The 21,733-nt window shown below is 46.0% G+C and overlaps 1 protein-coding gene across 7 annotated transcripts in view; it reads left to right on the top strand.

The window, feature by feature from the left end:
* Window positions 1-21,733, top strand: part of TP63 (tumor protein p63) — a 100,344-nt gene that overhangs the window by 6,214 nt on the left and 72,397 nt on the right. For 3 of the 7 annotated variants that reach the window (XM_064721056.1, XM_064721054.1, XM_064721058.1), the window contains exons 1-3: window positions 8,557-8,688; window positions 12,142-12,270; window positions 12,998-13,130. In XM_064721056.1, coding sequence (XP_064577126.1) covers window positions 12,197-12,270; window positions 12,998-13,130 — 207 coding nt within the window. In that variant the 5' untranslated portion in view covers window positions 8,557-8,688; window positions 12,142-12,196. Of the gene's footprint in view, window positions 1-8,541; window positions 8,694-12,141; window positions 12,271-12,997; window positions 13,131-21,733 lie in introns of those variants that run through there. The other 4 variants (XM_064721059.1, XM_064721057.1, XM_064721055.1 and 1 more) reach the window with 4 other exon arrangements.

Raw genomic sequence — 21,733 nt, 5'->3', positions numbered from 1 at the left:
AATAGATAACATCAGCTCAGACAGTGTCATGAAAACATCTGTATCTGTTCTTAGGCCCTGCTTGGGAGTTTTTGGTGCCTGTTTACAATCACTCCTGTGTAACAAATCACCTCCCCACAGGATTTTGCTGCTGAGTCATTTCCAATCAGGTGTTTAAATGCCACAGGTGGTCTGATGTGATAAATACCAGTACACACAAGCAAGGGGAATTCAGTTAGTGCATGGAGCTATAAAGAGAACAGCCAACTCCCCAAGTGAGAAGGGGGAAACCCTGCAGTAAGTGATCAGGGCTCCAGCAGGTTCTTTGCAACATAAAAATAAGCCTGCTTACAAAACCTTGCCCTGGGAGGTTCAGTGCCTGTGTGGTTTAGTAATGTTGATAGGCACAAAAGTCACTGCAGGCTGAACAAATGCATGGAAAGAAGCTTGAATTGTGCTGCTGAGCTGGATGCTGCAAACAGCAGTGGCTCAGCTTGTATTGCCAGCAGTGTCTGGGGAGCAGGAGCTGGGGAGAAATATCAGTGGGATGGCTGGAATTGCTGTCAGTGGGGTATATGATGTGGTGGCAACAAGTGTGAAACTGTAGTTCAGCTGGCTTTGCGAGTTAACATGGGCATTAGGTGGTCAAATATTGCAGGGTTGAAACTCTCCATGTAAAACAACAAAATTTCTTTACACAGCTTTCCAAGTTTTGTTGCTCATATTTGTGAATTTTCTTCGTAAAATATACAGGCTGGAAACATCATTCCTGTTTTTGATGAAAAAGGTGATGCTCCATGTATTCATAGCTCTGCAGCAGCTACAGCTTTAAGATTATCACAAGCAAAAATCATAAATCACATTAGGTGTGGCAATGTATTGATAAAATTATAGGGAGCCAACCCTGTAATTTCTCAGCACCCGGCACAGTTACAAAAGCAGAGATGCTGTGAGCGCTCCAGGTAGCATTGCCTTACACCAGCAGGGTTCCTGACAAACAGTTCATTTGTTCCTGTCTTCCAGGACTATAATCTGCTCTTAATTCTTTGTCCTTCATCTGCCCTGTCTTGGAGCTATTTTGTGACACACAGGAAGGTTTCTGTAAGTGCTCTTATTTTTGAGAGGAGGATTCTCTGCCCTTGGGCTTAGGAATAGCTGCCCTGCCACAGAGTTGCTACACGCTGAAAAATGCAGCCCACATGTTATTTAGCACAAGAGCTCCTTTTCCTGTAGGAGTATTACTGGTGGCAAGGGTGAGGAGTGGGTATTAATGCTTAGTATCCAAAATACACCAGATTTCACAGGCTGGCTGGGGGGGTAACAGGTTTGGGGAGCTTCAACGAAATTCATATTACAGGAATCTGCACCTAACATCTGCTTTGCTGGTGTTTCTGTTTTGCATTTTAATTATTTACTGAAACTCAGGATGTTGCTGTTTACAGTTTCCTGCTTCTAAAGAGTTCTGGGGACTTTCTGTATTATCATGATGATTTCTGATATTTTTTAAAAATTCAACCGGTGAGAGAAATCTTGTGAGAAGGACTTTATAAGTCCCCTGAGCAGTTCATAAGGAGTTTGTGTAACTAAAGATAGAAGCAGTTTTTGTAAGAGCAGGTACCTTAGGGAGCCAAGTGTCTTACCTGGCTCAACACAAAATGTCACAAGCCTTTTGCAGCAGTCAGTGTGAGAAGCCTCCTGTCCTAAAAAAGAAGCATGTATTTCGTGCTCCCTGTCTGTCCCTCTCTTCTCTCACTATATTTATATGACTAAATGCCCTGCAATGCATAGTTTCCCAGGCCTGAAAATCAGCATGGGCTGCATGGTTTCTCTTGCTTTGCTTCCTCTTGGTGGAGGGACCATCCTGAGACAGCCCATGTGGGATGTCCTCTCCCTGCTGCCTCCTCACAGGGGCCACATTTGGGAAATGCCTGTCCTGTGTGCACTGGGCCAGCAGCAGCTCAGCGCCTGCTGCTCAGCATGCAGGGGTGCCCAGAGCCTTCCTGGAGGCTGCAGCTGCAGCACACCAACCACTTGGCCAAAAACCCAGGAGCTGCTGGGCCACCCTGGCAGAGGCACGATCTGAGTCCTTGACATGTCAAAGTTCAAATCTCAGCAAGTTTAAAAGAAGCTTCACTGTTGGCAGAGTGTGTTACTGTCCTTGGGACCACATGCCCTTAATACTGCTGATAGTGATATGGTGCAAGCAGGGAAGAGGCTGCAGGCAACATGCCAGACTCTGAACAGAGCTCAGAGCATGTTACCACCCCATCAGGAGCCATCAGGGCCACAGCATTCTGCTCTTTGCACCACAGAGTCTCCACCTGTGTTACCCAGCAGGGCAGCCAGGAACTCACAGAGATCTCCCTTGAAGGGCCCTGGATTGGAGGCCCAGCCATACTTGTGATGGACCCCTCATCTGGGGGTTTCTCTCAGGCAAACAAACAAACAAATAAATAAATAAAGCAATTTTTCATTCTGTGTTGTGGTCTCTGTATTGGTGCGATGGAGGTAGACCAGTGAAAACTTACAGATGCTGGTTGCACTCAACACTGCAAAAGTTTGGCAGACAATTATTAAGAAAGTCCCATTTCTGTGGGAAATGCTGAAAGCTCCTTGTAAAAAATAGCAATGAAATCCGGTAGATAATTTTACTGGGTAAATGCTGCGATAGCAGGAAAAATACTAATGACCAAATCTCAAAAGAGGGGGATTTGATTTTGCAAGCCTCAGGAAGATGAGACTTCTGGCCATTGCCTCCCCAGAACTTTGCAATTTTCCTCATTAAATATCTAAAACCACTAGAGAAGTGCAGTGCTGAAGACCTGTCATAGCTGTATTTTTCTCATGACTGACACCTCCTGAAAATTACCTCACCCTTTTTCATTTCTGTGTCTGTTGCTTTATTTCTTTTAAAATTCCCTGGTGCTACAGAGATCTGAGTATCTGAAATTATATGGTTAAGTGGTTTAGGCTGCTTTGGGCACTTAACACTGCTCCTCCAGGAAAAATGAGGGGTCTCCCCATCTTTCTGTGCAGCAGAATTCAACAGCAGAGGTGTCTGAGTTCCTACTGCTCCATGTGCGCCCAGACACCTGCTGCAGATTATTGATGGTGGATGAGTGGGCCATGGAGTGATTTTGGGTTAGGCACTGACCCCAGAGAGACAAAAAATGGTCTTTGTTGTCTTCAGCTGTAGCTGCATCTGGACAGCAGAGGTTGGCATGTGGCAGCAGGGCTGAAGGCAGCACTGACCCAGCGGGAGATGCCTCAGCAGAGAGCTGTGCTCGTCCTCTCCTCTCCTGAGAGGAGGATGCATCACTGCATTCATCCTGCTGTGAAACTACCAGGGCTGTCTGGCTACAAAAGTCCTGTATCAACTTCCAAAGTTAGACCCAAATACATGTTCTCAGATGGGTATTTGAACGAGAGCAGATAATATCTAGTACTCAGACCAAAGAGATTTATTATTTTTTAAAGGGACTTGCAAATGTTTTGTGGCTTCTAGACAGTTTGCCTGTAAAATTTTTCTTACAACACTTATTTTTGGACTTGGACCAAAAATACTTCAGAATTTTGAGGGCTGGGCCTGGATTTCCCACTTGTGCTGCTTTTTAGAAGACTTTCTCACTTACTGCAGTAAAAGATCTCATCTCTGTCCAGCAGCTCTGACTCTTCCTTCTCCAGATGGGCACTGCTTCTCACCACCACTACAATAGGTTTGGGAAAGGGATTGACTGGAAAAGTGAGTTACAAAATAACGCAAATGCTTTTAATTGGTTTTGGGTTCAAGGCTTTCTTAAAATGGATTATTTACATTTTATTTTATTATCTAAATTTGGAAAGTCTTGTTTCCCTGGAGATGCACTAATTGTTAGGAAGTCGCTATGTGCTTTACCAGATTGGGGATTATACCTTAGGAATGGAAAAACAAAGCTGGACAGGTCACCCAGGGGCTGGGGGTTGAGCTTGGGTGTCCTGAGCTGCAGGTTTGCATTCTAACTCTGGGCTTCCCCACACAGGTGGTCTTCTGTGGGTTATGAAGAGTTTGTACCCCAGACTAGAAAGCCCCAATTGCAGTGGGCAGGTGGGGGAATTACTGTGGCCAGGGCTGAGAAAGGGAGTGGGTGTCAGGGCTGAGCAGAAAGGAGGGGATGTCCATGGCACAGCTTCTGAGGATGGATAAGAAGGGGGTGTCAATTTGAGTGGGAGATAAGAGATGTCTGGGAAAGTTCATGAGATGCTGAAGGAAATCCTGAAGGAAAAAAAAAATAATAGGGTTTACAGTTATGGGAGAGAATCTCAAATGCTGGTGGAGTGCTGAGCTGCCTGAAGCCCTGAGGATGAAATCTCTGTTATGCAAAAGTGGTCCCTGTTGTCAGGCTGACAATGATGATATGTAGTTAGCTGATTAGATGAGCTGTTGATAGGAAATGCAGTGGGTTCCTGGGCTGTGGAGGTTCTGAAATTGCTCAGCTTCAGGAAGCCACTCCCAGCCGTTTCCAGGCCATGCAGGGCTCATTCTGGGAACCCTGGTGGCAATGCAGAGGGAGTCTGTTCCTCCCAGAGGGGCTCTGCAGCCAGCATGGGAGCAGCGCACTGGTGTGGGACACAGGGCTGCTTTGAGGGGCTGCCACAAAGCTGCAAATGTTGCCTTCACTGCAGGCAGTCTTACTCAAGATGAAAGGAGATGATGAAAGGAGAAAAATCCCCCTTGTGTTTTGCAGCATGGTGAATTGGGAGGATTACTTTGTACAGCCAGTTTCACTTTCTTGATTACGTCAGTATTGCCTGTGCACTGAAGACTTGAGTCAAGAGCAGCCAGGAAGCTGAGCCATCCCTTCCTACCACTTTCCATTCATCTCACACACATATGCTTCCAAAAGACAAATCTAAGTCACAGAGAGATCAGGAGGCACTGTTAGAGTAGACCCTAGCAGAATACTCAGCATTCCTGTGAGACAGAGCTCCTTTATTTCCTCCCAATAGCATGCAGCTCACAGTTGAAACAGGGTGTGTGCAGGGCAAGCAACCTTTGTCTGGAGAACAGGAGAAGCTAAGAGTCTTCCCTGGTGTGTCCTTGACAGATGCTGTAGGACACCAGCAGTGTCATAGAGCCTTTGCTGCTGCCACTCCCTGTTCCTTCATGTGTTCCCTACATCTCCTTGGCTATTGGCCACTTCTGAGATCAGGGTTCACCCTTCTGGCAGTCAGCTTCTTTCATTTTCTAATGCATATCCTTGTGCGACCCGACCACTTTCTCACTGCTGCCCCTCCCCATAACCTGTGCTGCTGTCCACATCTTTTTGAGAGAGAGCAGATCAGTGAAATGTGGGAACTGGGAAAAAAACTGAACCATAGGTGGAAGTTATATTCTGTCTCAGGAGAATCCGGTGTTGGTGTTTGTTATTCCTTACATTTGTCCTTTCTAATCCATGCATGTGTCAGTATTCTCTTGGAGTTATTTTTTGGGACTGACACATAGGAGCAGCATTATGTGCAAAGACAATCTGAAGGGTTTAAAGAACTTGCTGGAAGTCTAAATTTTAAAATGCTAAACCTGAAAGCTCGGCTTAAAATCGAAAGGAGAATAATGGCTTGTGAGCTCAGTTCAGCACAACCTGCCTCTGCCAGGATGGGAGTCAGTCTCTTTTGGGCTTGTGTAAGTTAATGACCTTGGAATATGGCATCAGGCAAAGAAAGAAGCAGGAAAATGCATTCTACAGCTCAATTCATGCTGGGAAGAGAGGCTGCTTGTTAATGAAGTAGACACAGAAAAAGGTGCAGTAGAGGCAGATGAAATTCAACTGCAATCTTCTCCGAGGGGAAGAATCTGCCTGTCTCCCATTTGGCTTTCATTCTGTCCCCCTTGTTTAGGGGGTAGCAACAAACCTGTTTGATTTCCAAAGGCCTCCAACCTTTGGGAAAGGGTTACAAGGGGGTGCTTCCAGGGTGTGCTCTGCTGGCATAGGGTGGCTGCTCCAGGCTGGGGGACAAGAGCGCTCCGGGGAATTCCAGATGACATCGCCTGCCAGGCGCACGCCTGTCCCGTGCTGCCAGACCCAGCATCCTTCTCCTCTTGCACAGCTGTGAGCTTCATTAGGTACCGATGGCTACAAATCACTGCAGCATTACAATGCAGAGCAGGGGAATTCCAGCAGGACGAGGGCTGCCAAGTTCCTACAGTTTTAACGGTGTGATCTGAACAGGAGCCCCCTCCCCACGCAAAAACTAAAAATACAACTGACTCCAAGATTCAGGCATTTAGGCATAATGCTCATGAACTTTAAATCGTTTACCACTGCTTTTGATGCGCTTCAAGGTGTAACTGGAGAAGGCAGGGACGAGCATGTGGATTGGGATTGCTGGAGCTGAAGCTGCCGACTCCTCTGTGACTTGAATCTCTATCCAGCTCATACCCTGTGGTGGCTGAGGGCTAATGTATTAATGTGTACACAAATGAAGGGATTAAGGGGTTAATTGCTGTATAAATTCAGGAAGAAATATTAGGTTTTAGTCTGGACTGGAATTCTCATTCTACCCTGAACTCTGTGTGTGTCTTAAAGCTGGTCACAGCATTTCTGCAGCCCCTTGATTTTCATTCCTGGGCATCAGCATTTTGGTGTCCGAAGATAAATGAAGTTTGGGAGTTTCTTAGTGCAGGAGGTACAGTGTATACTGTACCAGAAGAAATTAAGGCCTTTCTGAATTTCTCTATGTAAACACCCAAAATCACTAGTTCCTTTTAGAGCAAGCACCACATTGCGACTTGGGTGACCAAGGTTGTATTTATGGCTTGCTGACTAATGGTGAGTAATTCTATAACCTCCTGGTGTCTTCGTTTTCTTACAGGTAATATGGGGGTAATCACACTATCTTCCTTTGTAGAGCACATGAATAAAATGAGACACATTCGATATCATTATTTAGACCTTATTAATAATTTGTTGGATACATTTGTATAATGTGGAAGTGCTGTCTTCATAGGAACAGATGTTTTTCTCTCTGCATCAAGGTTTCCTGAGTACTTCGCTAGCATATTCTTTAGGGCACTGTAACCTGTGAAAAAAGAGAAAAATTTGTAGCTTACAGACAAAGACTTCGCTGGTTCCATCTGCATGTCCACTGACTGAGAACTACAGGCCAACGATAGAAAATTGTACATCATTGATAGACATCTCATAGGGAGAAGCAGAAAGGGACACTGTAGTTTGGGAACAAGCAGAAAGAAAGCTCCGAATAATTTTACTCATCCCTACTATGAAAGATTTTATTTTACAAAATTTTACAGTGTAGCTTTACACCAACATCAAGCCACAAAGCTCTGCACCCAGTATAAACCATACTGATAATTTCTGAGAACTTGCGTACTGCTGGAGAAACACAAACCAAACCAGAGCTCCAGTTTTTGAGGGAAGTTATGAAGAAATGGAGGTACTTGGACCTCTTAAAACCCAACACAGCAGCTTCACTGAGATACTTTATTCATTTCTGGCTTCCTCACAAACCATGATATCACCCCAGAGTAGCTCAGAGTGTTGAAGCACCAAGCCCGTTTTCAATGAAAACACAAAGGAAACCAGCTACCTCTTGGTTGCGACAGCCTTTATTTTTGGAAGGGGGTTGCTGGACTCACACTTGTGCCAGCGGTGCTGGGGCTGCACCCTGTGTCAGATCTGACTCCTATCAGTGCAAGCAGGTGCCATCTGCCTTTAAGGTCCAAAACCAAGAGGAGAGGCTGGGCTGTGCATGCTCAGTCTCAAGCCTGGGTCTTGTTTTCCTCGGGAGCTCGTGGCTTGTCCCCAGTGGTAAGTCAAACCTGGGTGTTTTGGTTTAAGCCCTTTCTAAGAAAGATTGCTTGCAGTGGAAGGTGGTATTTGGGGTGAGAAGTGTTGCTGTGTTACAATAGTTGAGTTTAATGGCTTTCTGTCATTGTTTCCTGGGGTGGTGAGTGGCTTGTTTGCTTTATCTTTAATGTCCTTAATATGAAGGTAGGAAAGGGGGTAATGTGGTGAAGAATGGAAGGATGTGCTTTAGACTGAGCAGCGGGAGCAGAAATGGGCTTGTTTTCTCTCCACTTCACCACCACTTTTATGTCATGCTTGGCAGAGCCGACAGGGCTTTGTTTCCTCCCATGATGGGACACTCACCTCCAGGGAAAGGCAACAGCAGTGTGGCCACAGCTTATGAGAAACAAATACTGTGCTCTTCCCTTTTTGGAAGGGTGAGTTGATTTTGGTTTGGGATTTTTTCTGTAAACTCTGAGCTGGAGTGCTGTGTGGGCACAGATACAGGTGCGTGTTGCTGCTGTCATTGCTGTGTTTCCAGAGATGTCACTCATCAGTGGGGTGGCAAGGGGAATCAGCTGGGGCACATCCCCACTCAGGGGCTGTAATACATCCCCTGGGTAAGGGGGATCAGCTGGGGCACATCCCCTGGGCAAGGGGGATCAGCTGGGGCACATCCCCACTCCGGGGCTGTAACACAGCTCTGCTGGGGCAGTGCTCGCTCAGGAGGCAGCACAATAATCACCGTGCCTGGGGCTCCAGCCCACCTAGTGAATTTGGAGAAGTGCTTTCACCTGGACTCTGGGCTGCTCCTGTTTCAGCAGATAAATGGGAGCTCAGTGGGAGGGCATGGCTGCCTGAAGCCTGTCCTGGGATCCTCTGGCTCAGTGTGCCAGTACTGCACGAAGGAACACTGCTGCTCTTGGTGAGGTGCTGCTTCTGGGAGAAGACTTAACTTGCTATTAATAATCCCCTGGTGGTTTTTAAGGGAGGGGCTTGTGGATGCAATGTCCTATTCAGCTTGCAGTTTGATGGGGGCTGTAAATCCCCCTGTAGTTCCTGGTGCAGTTAATGCTCTCTGTTTGTGAAAAGCATCCTGCCAGATTGTTCAGCAGTTGGTGTGGGGACCTTGCAGACTTTAAGACAGAGACAACCTAGACAAGACTTACTGCTATGCCTTGTTCTGTTCTAGTCAGTATTTTGGTATAAGAGGTTGTGTTCAGTAGTGCTGTTTCGGTGATGGCCTTTGGGATGATCAGATGTAGGTAAAAGGGATGTTGTTTAATGCTTGTTAATAAAAAAAAGCATCTGGTTCATAGAAGCAATTTAAGCAATGCAATCTTATATTTAAATTTAGGCACTCAACAGTTATTTTGCTGAAAGTAGAGCATTTGCTGATGTGGGAAAAGACAATTAACTAAAGTAGTGAAATTTATGCACAGATTTTATATAGGCTTTAGGTGTTTTTTTCCAGTGGAAATTCTGACACTTAAGTATGTGTTTGGTAGAATGAAGCTTCTCCTCTTTGTTGAAGGCTGTTAGTTAAGGAAAATAGCTCTAGGTTTGGATTTTGTTGAGACCACAGGGAAGGGTATAGTTCATCTGGCATGCAGTTTTGAGCTGAACTGAAGTTGGTTTTCTTGCCTTTTGATAGCTCTTTCCTGTTTGAAACCAAACTGAGTTTACTGCAATGCTATGGCCTTGTCACAGCTGCCTTGCCAAGGCTGACTGCCTGATCTTGCTGCCTTCTTTGGAAATAGAGCTGTACAGGTGGTAAAGGTATTGAAGGAGTCTCTGTGAAAACATTAAGCAGTGGACTCCTTGTGCTTGGTATAGGGAAATGTGCCCTTTTGGTCATCAGGTAAAATCTGGCAATGCTTTTCCTAGAATCACTAAGCTAGGAGCTTGTGTGGCTACAGGGATAAAGATGATGTAGCTGGAAAGTGTCCCTCTCTGGAGAAATTCAGAGTTGTGTTTAGCAGAGGGATTCTCCAGCTGTGTCCTTAGGTGGAGCAGTGCTTTCCAACAGCTCTGTTAGCTGCAAAGGTGTAGAGGAACAAACCTGGCTGTATCAGTTTGTGCAGCTGGTATGTCCTGCACTGCTTGGTTGGGGCAGGTTTGTGGAATTGCATCTGAACAGGACCCCCAGGAGCAGAGCAAGCAGAGTGAACTGGGACACTTTGCCTTTTTGAGGCACAACTTTGTCCAGCAGTGAACCAAAGCTGGGGTGTGCTGAGGCATGCAGGAACCTTTTGCACTGAGGTTTTTTTGAAGGAAAGGTCTCTGAGAGAGGTCTGGTTTGGTATAACGCTTTTTCCCTTGAAGTCAGTTCCTGTCTGTGTAGTAATGAAATGTGATTTTTAGTGTACAAGTCAAAAGCAGTTGTTATAAGCGGGAAATAATTGTTAGAAATGAGCACTTTGATGGTTTGAGAGAACCCATTGTGGGGTTTCTCTGCCCATTCCTGGTGGTCAGGACTGGGTGCAGGGTGTTGAGCAATGCCTGTGGTCTGTCTGGGTGTACAGCAGAGGAGGTTGCAGGGCTTCCCACTGTGCCCCTCCAAGGCTCGTGGTGGCATTGATCTGCAGTTTATACAACAGGCTTTAGGCCAGAGCTGTTCTTCTGGGTTTCAGTGTGGCATTCTTGAAAGTGCCTTACCTGACTGAAAGGCTGAAAGGAGCAATTTTGGGTTCTTTGTGGGATAACTGCTGTTCTCAGAGGATTTGTGATTATTTTTTCACATGTAGTGTGAGCATGTGCTCCCATCTGTGAGGCAGAGCTATTACCCATGCATTTCTGCCTTTCATTTTTGTTTCTGGCTGTTTGTGAACTTTTAAATTAGGCTGGAAGTTTTTTCCCTAATCACAAAAAGGATGAGGGACTGAAGTGATGCTTTCACCTATTTTGAGGCATGCCCAGCACTGGCTCCAGGGGGCTTTTAAGCCACTTTTATTTCCTTTAGCTTAGAATAACAATCTGCTCTTTTCTGAGAGTAGAGGGGAGGAAAGCCCAGCTTTTTGCAGACCAGAGTCATCCTCAAAATGAAAGAGGCTATAAAAAATCAGTAAAGAGAGCTAGATACCTCTATGACAGCAGCCAGAAGTAAATACTTCACGAAAAGTGGAGTAAAAGCACTATAGTGTGATCCTGCCTCTGAAACACTCTTTCTTAATTTTGGCAGCTTAATAAATTAGGGTCTTCCATGCAATTTGTTTAGACCATTGTGTTAATCAGGACCAATATGTGCCAAACCAAATATTAGTTCAAGTCTCTTTGGAATTCAGTTGTAACATTGGCTCCTGCCATGGCCATTCCCCTGGCAGAGAATGTGGCTGTTCACTTGCATTGTGCTGAAATAACTCTTCATATGGAAATTTTGCAGGACACCCCCAACCCTGTAGCAGGAAAGGTGGTCACCTGCCTCATACTCTGAAGTTGAACTGAGAGTTTTTGTCAACTGCAAATATAGTGGAGAAATTCCTCCCACCCCCTTTACATCCGTCAAGTATTTTGACATGGGTCTAAAAGCTGCTGTGTTTGAATTTAGAAATTGGCCAGTGGGATGAGAATGTGCAGCTGTGGAAGGCATGAGTGCTCCAGCTCTGTCACTGCTCCTCTTGGGCCCACCTATTTCTGTGAGGCTTGTGGGAGCTTAAGGGGATAAAAATGGCCAAGGTAATTAGCAGATCTGCTGGAAATCAGTTGGTCTGGCTCAGAAATTGGCAGAGGTGAGAAGGCAGTAGACAAGCAGATAAAATCTGATGTGATTTAACTTCTTTCCATAGAAAAGAAAAGAAAAATATTTTATTATTATTCAAGAAAAAAGAGAAAAATAACCAAAAAAACCCCAAACCAAGCAAAACCACAATCCAATACTTAGTTCATGACCTCAATTGCAGTGGCTGGGTGTAGAAGTCACCTAAATCATTCAAGGGCATGCTATTTAGACAGGCAGACAGCCTGGCACAGTGGAATCCCACATTGCTTAGCTGCTTCAGCCACTGCAAAGACTACCTACTTCATATGGGAAATTGATTATTTGAGGGAAAAGGGAAAATGGTTTGTTTGGGTGTTTTTTTTTTTTTTAAGAATCTCTGGGATTCTAATGACACAACATCCCAGTGGACCCTGATGGGCCAATTCTCTCCCATCTAAATGCAGCATCTGCAGCAGTGTGGAATGTGTGTTGTACAGCTGTGAATGTCTCAGGCATTCAGAGTGTCTCCTTTTTCACACAATAGCTTCTATTTATGGGTTTTCATTGAGCTGGACACATTAATTCAACATGTCTTTTTATGTGTGTTTTTCTTTTTTTTTTTTTTTTTGTTTTTTTTTTTTTTTGTTTTTTTGGGTTTTTTTTTTGCTTTTGTTTTTTAAGGTTTGTAGAAACTCCGAGCCCCTTCTCCTGGAAGGAGAGTTACTACCGGTCAGCCATGTCCCAAAGCTCTCAGCCCAGGGAATTCCTCAGCCCAGAGGTGATCCAGCACATCTGGGACTTCCTGGAACAGTAAGTAACCCTTATGTGGAGCATATGGAAGGTGTTTTAGGGCAGGATGCCTCTGTAATTAGGCTGCTCAGGGATTGATGCTGAGGAGTTTGGCGTCTTCTGTACTTGTTGATCAGCTATGGCTGTGCTGGTTGGATGTGTCAGTCTGTGGTGTGTGACAGTTCTGGAGCTCCCCAGAGGGCCTGCACCCAGCTGTGGGCACCAAGTGCAGGGTCAGCAGTGGCACTGATTGTCTGCCAGGCCTCTGGTGCCTGAGCTGGCTTCCTGTGATCGTGGTTGGCATTTCCCCTCAGGAATGGGCTCATCACTCTGTGTCCTGGCTGCATGTTTGCCCCTTGCTGATGCCAGGGAGGGAGAGGAGGTGAAGATGGTGCAGAGTTCACCCTGTCAGGTCCATTGGCTGAAAGAAAGCTGACTCCGTTCCCATTCCTGACTTGCCATGACTGATGCTGAAACAATCACTGCTATAAATCCTCCATAAATTCTGTCTTTGAGTTATCTGACTGTTCTGCTCTTGCCTCAGAGCAAGTGAAGTGTCCCTCAGGGCCCTGTCCTGTTTGGGGCTGCTGTAGTACAATGGTGAGGAGGGGGCTGCTCCTCAGTGGTTCCTGACTTTGCCATGAGACTGGCTCATGGTAATGCCCAAGTCCTGGGCACGGAGGAAGGTGGTGGGGTGGTGGAAAACAGAACTTGGCCAGTTTTAACTCCATTACTGTGTTCTTTCCAGGCCAATATGCTCGGTTCAGCCAATTGATTTAAACTTCATTGATGGCCCATCGGAAGATGGCTCCACAAACAAAATTGAGATCAGCATGGATTGTGTCCGGGTGCAGGACACCGAGCTGAATGACCCAATGTGGGTGAGTAATGCGGAACTTCCTCAACCTTTGGGGTTAGAAGGGGAGATTTTGCAGGAGCTCTTCCAGCTGCATTGCCCCAGGGCCATCTTCCCACCTTGGCTGGCTCCTCTCCTGCAGCAAGAGTGGCAGGAGAGAGGGATGAGGCAGCTGAACTGGCAGGAGAGCTGAGGAGCCTCTTGCACAGGCTGCTCAACCATCCCTGCACTCTCCCTGGTTAGAGCTGGTTTGACCTCAGGGTTAAAATAATTCTGGGCACAGCTGCAATTTTGCTGACCAAGGCCGGAGGTTCTTCACTGGTTTTTCTTCTCTTGAGAGTCATATATGAATGAAAACTTGTTTTCAGACCATGGTTGGATTCTTTTCTCCTCCAGTTTCTTCAGACTAGAGAGTGTTTGTAATGAGTCTTGGCCATGGGTGTCTCAGGGGTATGGCTCAAGACTGGAATGCAGATGAGGCACTGGTGCTTGCTGGTTCATTGCCTTTGGCACTAACAGACTGGCTCTTTCTTAGCAGTAGCTCTTCTGAAGAAGCCAGATGCTTTTCTTGCAGGCTGGAGCAGGAGGTATTTCTGGAGTTTGAGTTGTTCATGTCCTGTTTCTGTTCTTCCTGGGTTTTGTATACTTTGGGGTAAAAATGAAGTGTAGTTTGAAATTTGTGATGGTATCTGTAAATTTTCTTGTGGTTTCTCGGGATGTTTCCATCCTGAGAAACTGATGTTGTTTAATTCCCTGGCTAATCAACCACAATTTTTGATGTACCCAGTGATGGTGTGTTGGCAGTCTGTGTCCTGGTAGCGTTTGTGACCTGGAGGATTGTGTCTGCAAGGAAGGAGCTCCTGGGTCACTCTGGTTGCAGTCCTTGGTGAGGTTTGATCTGTCAGTGGTGTGACTGCTGGGGAGGCTGCAGTGCTCTTCCCTTTCCAGGAAGGTTAAAAAGGGTTAAAAAGCTGCTTTGAGGTTGGGCATGTGCCTGGATAATGTGGTGAACTAATCCAAGTGCACAAGGAGAGGTGACCTATGTCACGTCTGGTTATCTTTTGATTCAGCATTTGCTGGGGTGCAGGCCTTCCATCAGCATCTAGATTTTGGCTTTTTCCACTATTAGAGCACAGCTCCAGTGAAATGGTGTCTCCTCAATAGTTCAAAAGATTCTCCGTGTTTACAGAGGATTTGGATTTTCAAAGTGGACTATAAGGGTCTGTTTCAACTATGTCCTCCTGAAAATCAATTCCCAACAGTTTAAACGTCATTAGCAGTAACTTTTTTCTCCTTCCATGCTCAAATCTGGATGTGTGGCATTGAGCACAAGCTCACCTCCCATCTCCTGTCCCTCCAGGCTGTCTGCAGAGCCCCGTGGTGGCTGCTGGGCTCACTGAAGGTCTGTTCAGTCTCCCCCTGCCTCAGTGGTGCAGTGAAACATGAATGGAAAGTCCCTTCCCCTTGTTCTCTCTGAGCACTGCTGCCTGGGAAGGAGACAAGAAGCTTTCTCTATGCAATTACTTCTTGCTGATGATGAGTTTGAGCCCAGCCTTGCCAAGGGCATTTCTGGAGAGGCCAGGCTGCAGGGTGACTTCTTTTTCAGAAGTGTTTTTCACTGACGTGACAAGCTGAAGGGGGAGCGGGGAAATTCCATCCCATCCTCACCCTTACTGTAAAGGCAGCAGCTCGGAGTGCATTAATGTATGTACATTAATAAATGTTCCAGTTTGTCTTCAGTGGAAGACAGCACCTTCTCTCAGTTGAATGCTGGACAAAAGCCTTCACAAAGAAAAATATGCACTGCAAACCTGTGCAAACAGCCCATCTTTTAAAATGAGGAAAGCTCTTTTTACTCCCCTTACCACCACCACCTCCTCCCTATAAATTTGCAAACATCCCTGACAGGTGACAACTCCCCTTGCAGAGAAGTCTGTGTTTGCTTTGCTGTTTCTGGGGCTCGCAGCGGCTGCAGCTTTCATTGGCAGAGAATGTGTAGCCTGGGGCAAGGTGTTTGCTTTAATCTGAAATACCTTACAACTCTCTTCCCCTCCAGCTTCTCTTTTCCTTTGGATGGCTGCGGGGCACGAGCTTCCCTTGCACCTGTCTCTCCTGTAACCTCAGCCATGTCACTCCCAGACACGAGGTGCTGCACGCAGCTGATTGCAGCAGAGGGTTGAAGAGGGCAGATAAACACAAAGGAATGCAGCAGAAACAGAGGGGCCCGGGGAGATGAGCACTGAGATCAAGGCAGAGTGCTTTATAGTATTACATTTGTCTTAGGAAAAGAGCAAGGCCAGGTTTTCTCCAAAATGCAACACTATGTGAGACTTAAATCAGTGCAGAGCAGTTAAGAGTGGTTTATTTAAAGCAATTGTCCTTGTATGGACTTTAAAGCACTTCCAGTCAGCTTTTAAAATAAGATTTGCACCTTCTTGCAATTTATGGCTGAAAAGTGAAACTTGCAAAGGAAATGTCTTAAAAGATGCTCATCCTTGAGCCTAAGAGTTGTGTTGGTGGAACCTGTGATTTTTAATATTTTTTTTTATTATTTGACTTTTGGGAATACAAGTGCTTGTTCACAACAGAGCTAGTAGTGGGGAAGGAGCTGCAGAGCCTGAAGAAACTGCCAGAAATGGGCTGGAAAATGAGCCCTGTTGAACACCCATCAGTTCTGTTCATTGCCTTGGAAATGCAGCTCTTTGGGGAGAAACCTAGGGAGAACATTGGGACAGAAACCTGACACAGAAACCCCTCTTGTCTGGGCTGTAGCCCTGTCTTTTGCTGAGACCTTGCAGTTCTCATGCACTTGTTTTGAGGAAGAAATAATCTGTGCCTGTGTAAGAAAGGGGTAAGAGAAACTGGTGATCTGCAGTAGCTTGGGATGAAGCGATCTGAAGGGGAGCAGGAAGAGGTTTCTGGCTCTGGTATAACATTAGAGAGTCAGCAACCTTCCCCAGCTGTGTGACCGGCTCTTTCACAATGCCCTGGGTGGCCCGTCCTGGCTGTCAGCTGTGGCCTTTCCTGTCCCCTGGTGTGAACCACAGGCAGCCTGGGAAACCCCAGCAAAGATCTGCCTTTTTTGCATAACTGGAGTGAAGGGCTGGTGGTCCCTGTGGGTGTGGAGAGCACTTACTCTGTGCCATGGCCCTGGTGTGGGACGGAGCTGCGGATCGCCAGGAAGGTGAGCTGCATGTGTGTCCTTGTGGGCCTCCTGCCATTCATTGAGTGCACCAGAGAAGGTGATCCCCAGCCTGTCCTCTGATCAGGGATGTAGCCAGCAGCCGTGGGGTGTGGTGGGGTGATGTCTGGTTCCCTGCATTCAGGATGAACACTGATTGCAAAGCCTGTATCCTGCAGTCCTAGAAATCAGGTAATGTTACAGTGATTTTATATTTGTGTCTGACTGGTTAAATGCCCTGGGGCATCAGGGAGCAGAGGTCTGGAGATCCCTCGCTAGGAGTGGGTGTGTGGCAGTGCAATAACTCCTGCATTATCCTGGAGCCTTCTTAGTGCTGTCTTAGCCTGCTCTACCAGGTGCAAAATTGCTTTCCCTTACTATATCTCAAAAGTCCTGCAAACTCATTGATGCTAAGAGATACTGGTCTGGACCCAAAGCTGTTTTGGGCTAAGGATTTCAGCAAGAGCCTCGTGTAAAGTAAAAGTGTTATTTGAGGGGTTGGCAGAGTTTGAAAATCTTCTGCCACCACCCCAGCAGTGTGGCCAGGCCCTGGGTATGCTGCTGGCAGGAGCCTGAGTGCTGTCCCCAGGGATGGAGCAGCTCATCCCCTCCCCCTGTACATACCTTCCTGTCATGCCCCTGAGCGAGCCTAGCGTCCTCCCTCCCCAGCCCCTTGCCTAACCAGTTCAGTGGAATGCCTGCTCCCCAGACACTGCCTGGTCAGAGTTTTCTTAACCTGGATCCATCCCTCCCCATAAAAGGCAGAGAGAATTCCTTGTTTTTTTTTTTTTTTTTTTTTTTAATTTATTTGTTCTCCTTCATCTTCTGCAAATAATTGTGGGGATTTGCTGTGTGTGGCTTGGTCAGGCAGTGCTGAGCAGACTGGGGGGTGGGTTTCTAACCTGGGGATGATGGTGTGTGTAGGGCTGTGTTTGGGTGTACAGCTCATGGGCTGTGGGTAGCTACAGAAATTTTGGAAGTGCAGTGTGTTTCATGGTTTTAAAACTGAGAGCTTCAGCTCTGTGGCTCTGCTGTTCTTCTTTATGCACAGAGGTGGAGGTAACAGTAGGCTGTAGGGTAGATAGACTGAATGCATTTGGTTTAGGAAATGGAGGTGTTGAGGCTCTCACCCTCAGTCCTTTTACCAATGGCACACCTCAGAGTTGGTGTCTGATGCTTCGCAATGGAAACAAGCAACCTTTCCCATATTTAATCTGCTGCAGGCTCATGAAAGTGCCACCAAACCACCTTGTACACAATACAAGGACCTGGGAATCCAGGCTGCAGCGCAGCAAGCTGTAGAGGAGCTGTTCTGGCCCAAGGTGGCTGCTGGCTCTCTCGTGCATGCTCTCAGCCTTAGCACCCTGTAAATCAGTAATTCATATTTGATAGCCATGCACAGAATTCCTGGTTCCCATCACGTGGGAGCTGTGGTCAGGACCAGCTGTGCACCTGATGGAAAGACACAAAAAGCTCCCCCCCTCCTGTCCTGCACGACTGGTGCATTCTATCCAGTGCTTTAATGTTAAAGTGCAGGCTCTGAACTCTGTTAATTTTAATTGCTTCTTTAAAGTGTTTTTCTGATCAGGAGAAGAGAACTGCACTTGTTGCAAGGTAATGGCTGAAGAAGCAGATGGAAGCTGGTTATGGGGTGGTGGAACTGTGGGATGGAAGGACGTCCCTGTGTGCCCACAGCAGAGTGGGGAGCTGATGTGGTGAGCAGTGCAGGGACTGGCTAACGTGATATGTGCTGCCATGGGCTCTGGCAGCTGCCACAGCCCTGCATTTTGTTGGGAAATGGTTTTGCACCTGGAGGATGAGGCTGATTTGATAAGGAGGTGCAGCAAAGCACCTTGTGTGGCCATCCGTTTCCATGCCTAAGTATTCCAGGACTGACCATAGCAGAGAAGGAAGGAAGGACTTTGTACAGCACAGGGATGTGATCAAAGCTTTTATTACTGTCTGGCTTTTGTTTGAGAGAGTTTGAGGCTTGCCAAGTTTCTCTTCTTTGTGGTTATTTATTCGTTCCATAGCTGTGCAAAGAAAGTTGAGATTATGCAGAGACATTTCCATAATGAGCAAAGGCATTATTCTATTGGAAGCTTCCCTGCAGCACCTCTCCTGTTTGCAGTTGAACTTAGCTCTCCTAATTTAGGCTTGGCTTTGTAAGCCTGCTGATGTTTAATCTTCTGCTGCACAGGTCCCTCCAAATGATCTAATCATCACATTTAAGGCTGCAGATCCAGATCTAGAAGTGGTCAGTTCTTTCAGATAAGAGTGAATGTAAAGAATGTATCTGTATGTTCAGTTTAATCTGTATGTTCAGAGTCTGAAGACTTCTTGTCTTGTGTGTAGTAGGGCTCTAAAGACATATTTATATTTCTTGTAAATAATTTTTCCCTAGATCCCTTTGCTGTACTATTGGGCCCTAGTTCTGGCTGCAGACCAGGGATGGGTACATTTCTTCTTGTAGGAATGTAGCCAGTTGTGAGTAGTATCCCTAAACCAAGTGTTTTGTTTTTAATGTCACTCCCCAGGATTCTCAATGGTACTAAAGAAAACTAATGGGTGATTTTTGTGCTGTGTGATCAATTTTAGAAGCATATTTAAAATTCTTTAAATATTTTTTCCCTTTCAGCATCTTGCTGTACATTCATCTTGGGAAGGGATAAACTAATTTTAAGCTGAAAAGCACAAACCTACAGGGTTTGTCACAGTGAAATGGGGTGTTTCAGGGGGTGTGGCTTTGACTCCCCAACTCTAGTTCTGTGAGCACCTGATGTGGAAGAGTGTGGTAACTGGATTTCTCTGACTATATGCAAATGCCTCCAAACAAAAGAAGCAGTCACTTCAGAAAACATCTTCCTCAAGCAGCTAGGCCTGCCTCCAGAGGTTTCCATGGTGCTACACGTGCTCCTTGAGCAAGTATGGAGCAATAATGTGTTGGTGCTTATTTTACATCTTTAAAAGGTCTGCACAAACACCTAATTAAAAGGCATCTTGATCTTGAAACAATAGGTTGTTGGCACTCTTTCCTCTGGAGAAAGTTTAAGGCTTATGCTGTCTTGATGGGAACTTCACTCATTGTTTCTATCTAGTTTATGGGATCCTCTTTTTTCCCCAAAATTTACCTTCCTCTGGATGTTTTGTTTGTTTTGTGTTATTTTTTGTTGGGTTGGTTTTTTTTAATTATAAACCAAATTGTGTGAAGAAGCAAAATAAGGTCCTTTTCTCATGTTAGCTGGAAGGATGATAATTGAGCTGTCCATATCCAGCCAAATGAGAACTCTGTGGAGCTTTATGGTACCCCTCCTTGTGGGGTGAGACGAGTAGGGGATGGGAAGCACCTCACAGTGCTGTTTCCAGGTGCAGAGCTGACCATGCCAAGGAAGGATTTCTCCTTCCAGACTCAGACAAACCCGGAGCACAGCCCTGGGAGTGTCCTGCTCCCCTTCCTTGTCCAGCACAGCCAAGTGTCTGTGCTGCAGCCAGCTGTGGGGTGTAGCTTTTGCTTTAAAAGTTCTCTCTTGCATTAATTGGGATTCTTGCTTTGAAGAGAGTCTCAGGCATCCAAAGTCTCACTATATATGTTGCTTTGTGGTTCTGCAGATTCTGCCCACAGTCCTCTTAATGACTATTATTTTTTCCCTCCAATATTTCACAAGGAGACTTCTGGACTAGGTAATGTTTTCTACTGAATGAATTTCTACCACCTGCTTTCCACTTCACTGTCACTGATTTGATAGCACTGAGATTAATGAGGGAATGAATTGTCAGGCAGTCACAAAAAATTAAATCTGTCTCTGTGAAGCGTGGATTTAAGGAGTGGTTTGTGGCCTGGGTTCATTTGCTCACTGCTGACTGAACTCTTCTCTAATCAGTAGCTGAATTTGCAGAGATTAATGAGAGATCAAAGGAGTTTTCAGTAGCAAATATAACTGTCACTCTAAAAAGTGTGGACTTCTATCTCCAGCCTGTTTAAATAGAAGGAAAATGTACTCTGAAGCACTGTTATTCCTCCTTGAGAGCATGGATGGGTATAGTGGACCTCATAGTGATATCCAGACTGGATTAAAATTAAACAAGAGTGAAGCAAAAGTGATCAATCTTCTGGGGAAGACCAGCACTGCAAAGTGCAGCCTTTCTTCATAGGAAAAAAAGGCATAAACAGGCTTCCAGGCTTCCTGCCTTGGGAAGTGTGTTGCACTCCAGAGCACCTGGGCAATATTGGATAACAGTGATGTTTTAATAGGAGAACTGTGAATGACCATAGGTTGCAGGGTCAGGGTGTAACCAGGAATTTGGAAGACTCTTCTTGAATTATTGCTAAGTGGTAACTTTCTTTTAAATACTGGATTATTGTAAAAGGGCTTGGGTGGGAGGGAGTTGGCAGCTGAGCAGAGGCTGGTTAGAAGGAGCTGCTGTGGTTGTGCATTTAGAAACAGTGGTGCATTTCAGGAGACCTGTGTGTAGTTTATATAAGACAAGGGACTTTCCCCTCATCTGCTTGTGCAAGAACAGCCCTGGTCTGTCAGCAGTTGCTCCTTTCTCTGAGTGAAAACAAAAGCTCTGTAATCGGTTGCTATCTCCTTCTCCCTTTCCCTGGCTGAAGTGCTTGGTCTCTGGGGATGTAGGTTTGTGCCATGACCCTGTCCTGTCTCCAGCTGGAGGGATGAGACTGTTTATGCCAATTAGGATCAATTTTCATGAATTTTCTTGTGTAACTTCCTCTCTCTTAACTTTTGAAAAATGTTTTATAAATGTGGCGAGTTGGGGGTGGTCAATCATACTGTGCTGAGCATCCAGAGATCCTTGTGAGGCCAAAATGTGGTTTGAGTATTGAGGGTTGTTACTCCAACCAAAGAGCTTCCCTGGCTTGAGCCCCTGGACGCATCTGCATGCATGAGTGTCTGCTGACCTGTGGGTTTTCATTCAACAGTGTGAAATTATCTGCAGGCTGGTAGTTTTGTAAGCTTAGTGCTGCCTTGCCAAGATATGTGTCCATACGGTTTTACCTCTAAGCTTTCAGAGTGAAAGCAAATTCCTTTAAAAAGAATCACTAGGGTACAGTAAAAGTGGGGAAATTAGATGAAAGATGTGCCAGGAATAAGCAGAAACACTCTTTGATAATGTGTTTGCTTTGTCTGCCTCCTATGCCATAGCCCAACTGTGGGAGGCCAGTCACTGCTGGCACTTGGGTGGGAATGACCCTTGATGGGGTTACAGGGTTTTTGGCTGTGCAGACAGTGAGGAAGGTGTGGGTACCTTGCATCACCTTGGCTGGAGAGCTGAATCTCTCCAGAGGAGTGTCTTGCTCTCTCATTAAATGGAGCTCAGCAGCCAGAGGGCAGAGGCCCCAGGGGCTGTGTGAGCCCTTCCTAAACCAATATTGCACAGCGGTTGTGAAGGGAACTGGTTTTGTTTCACAATTCCTTTCCACCTTCCCT

This window comes from Zonotrichia leucophrys, chromosome 9 (assembly GCF_028769735.1).
Source record: "Zonotrichia leucophrys gambelii isolate GWCS_2022_RI chromosome 9, RI_Zleu_2.0, whole genome shotgun sequence".
Taxonomy (NCBI): Eukaryota; Metazoa; Chordata; class Aves; order Passeriformes; family Passerellidae; genus Zonotrichia; species Zonotrichia leucophrys.
Note: the sequence above shows the minus strand (reverse complement) of the source record. Positions and strands in the feature narration are given on the sequence as shown.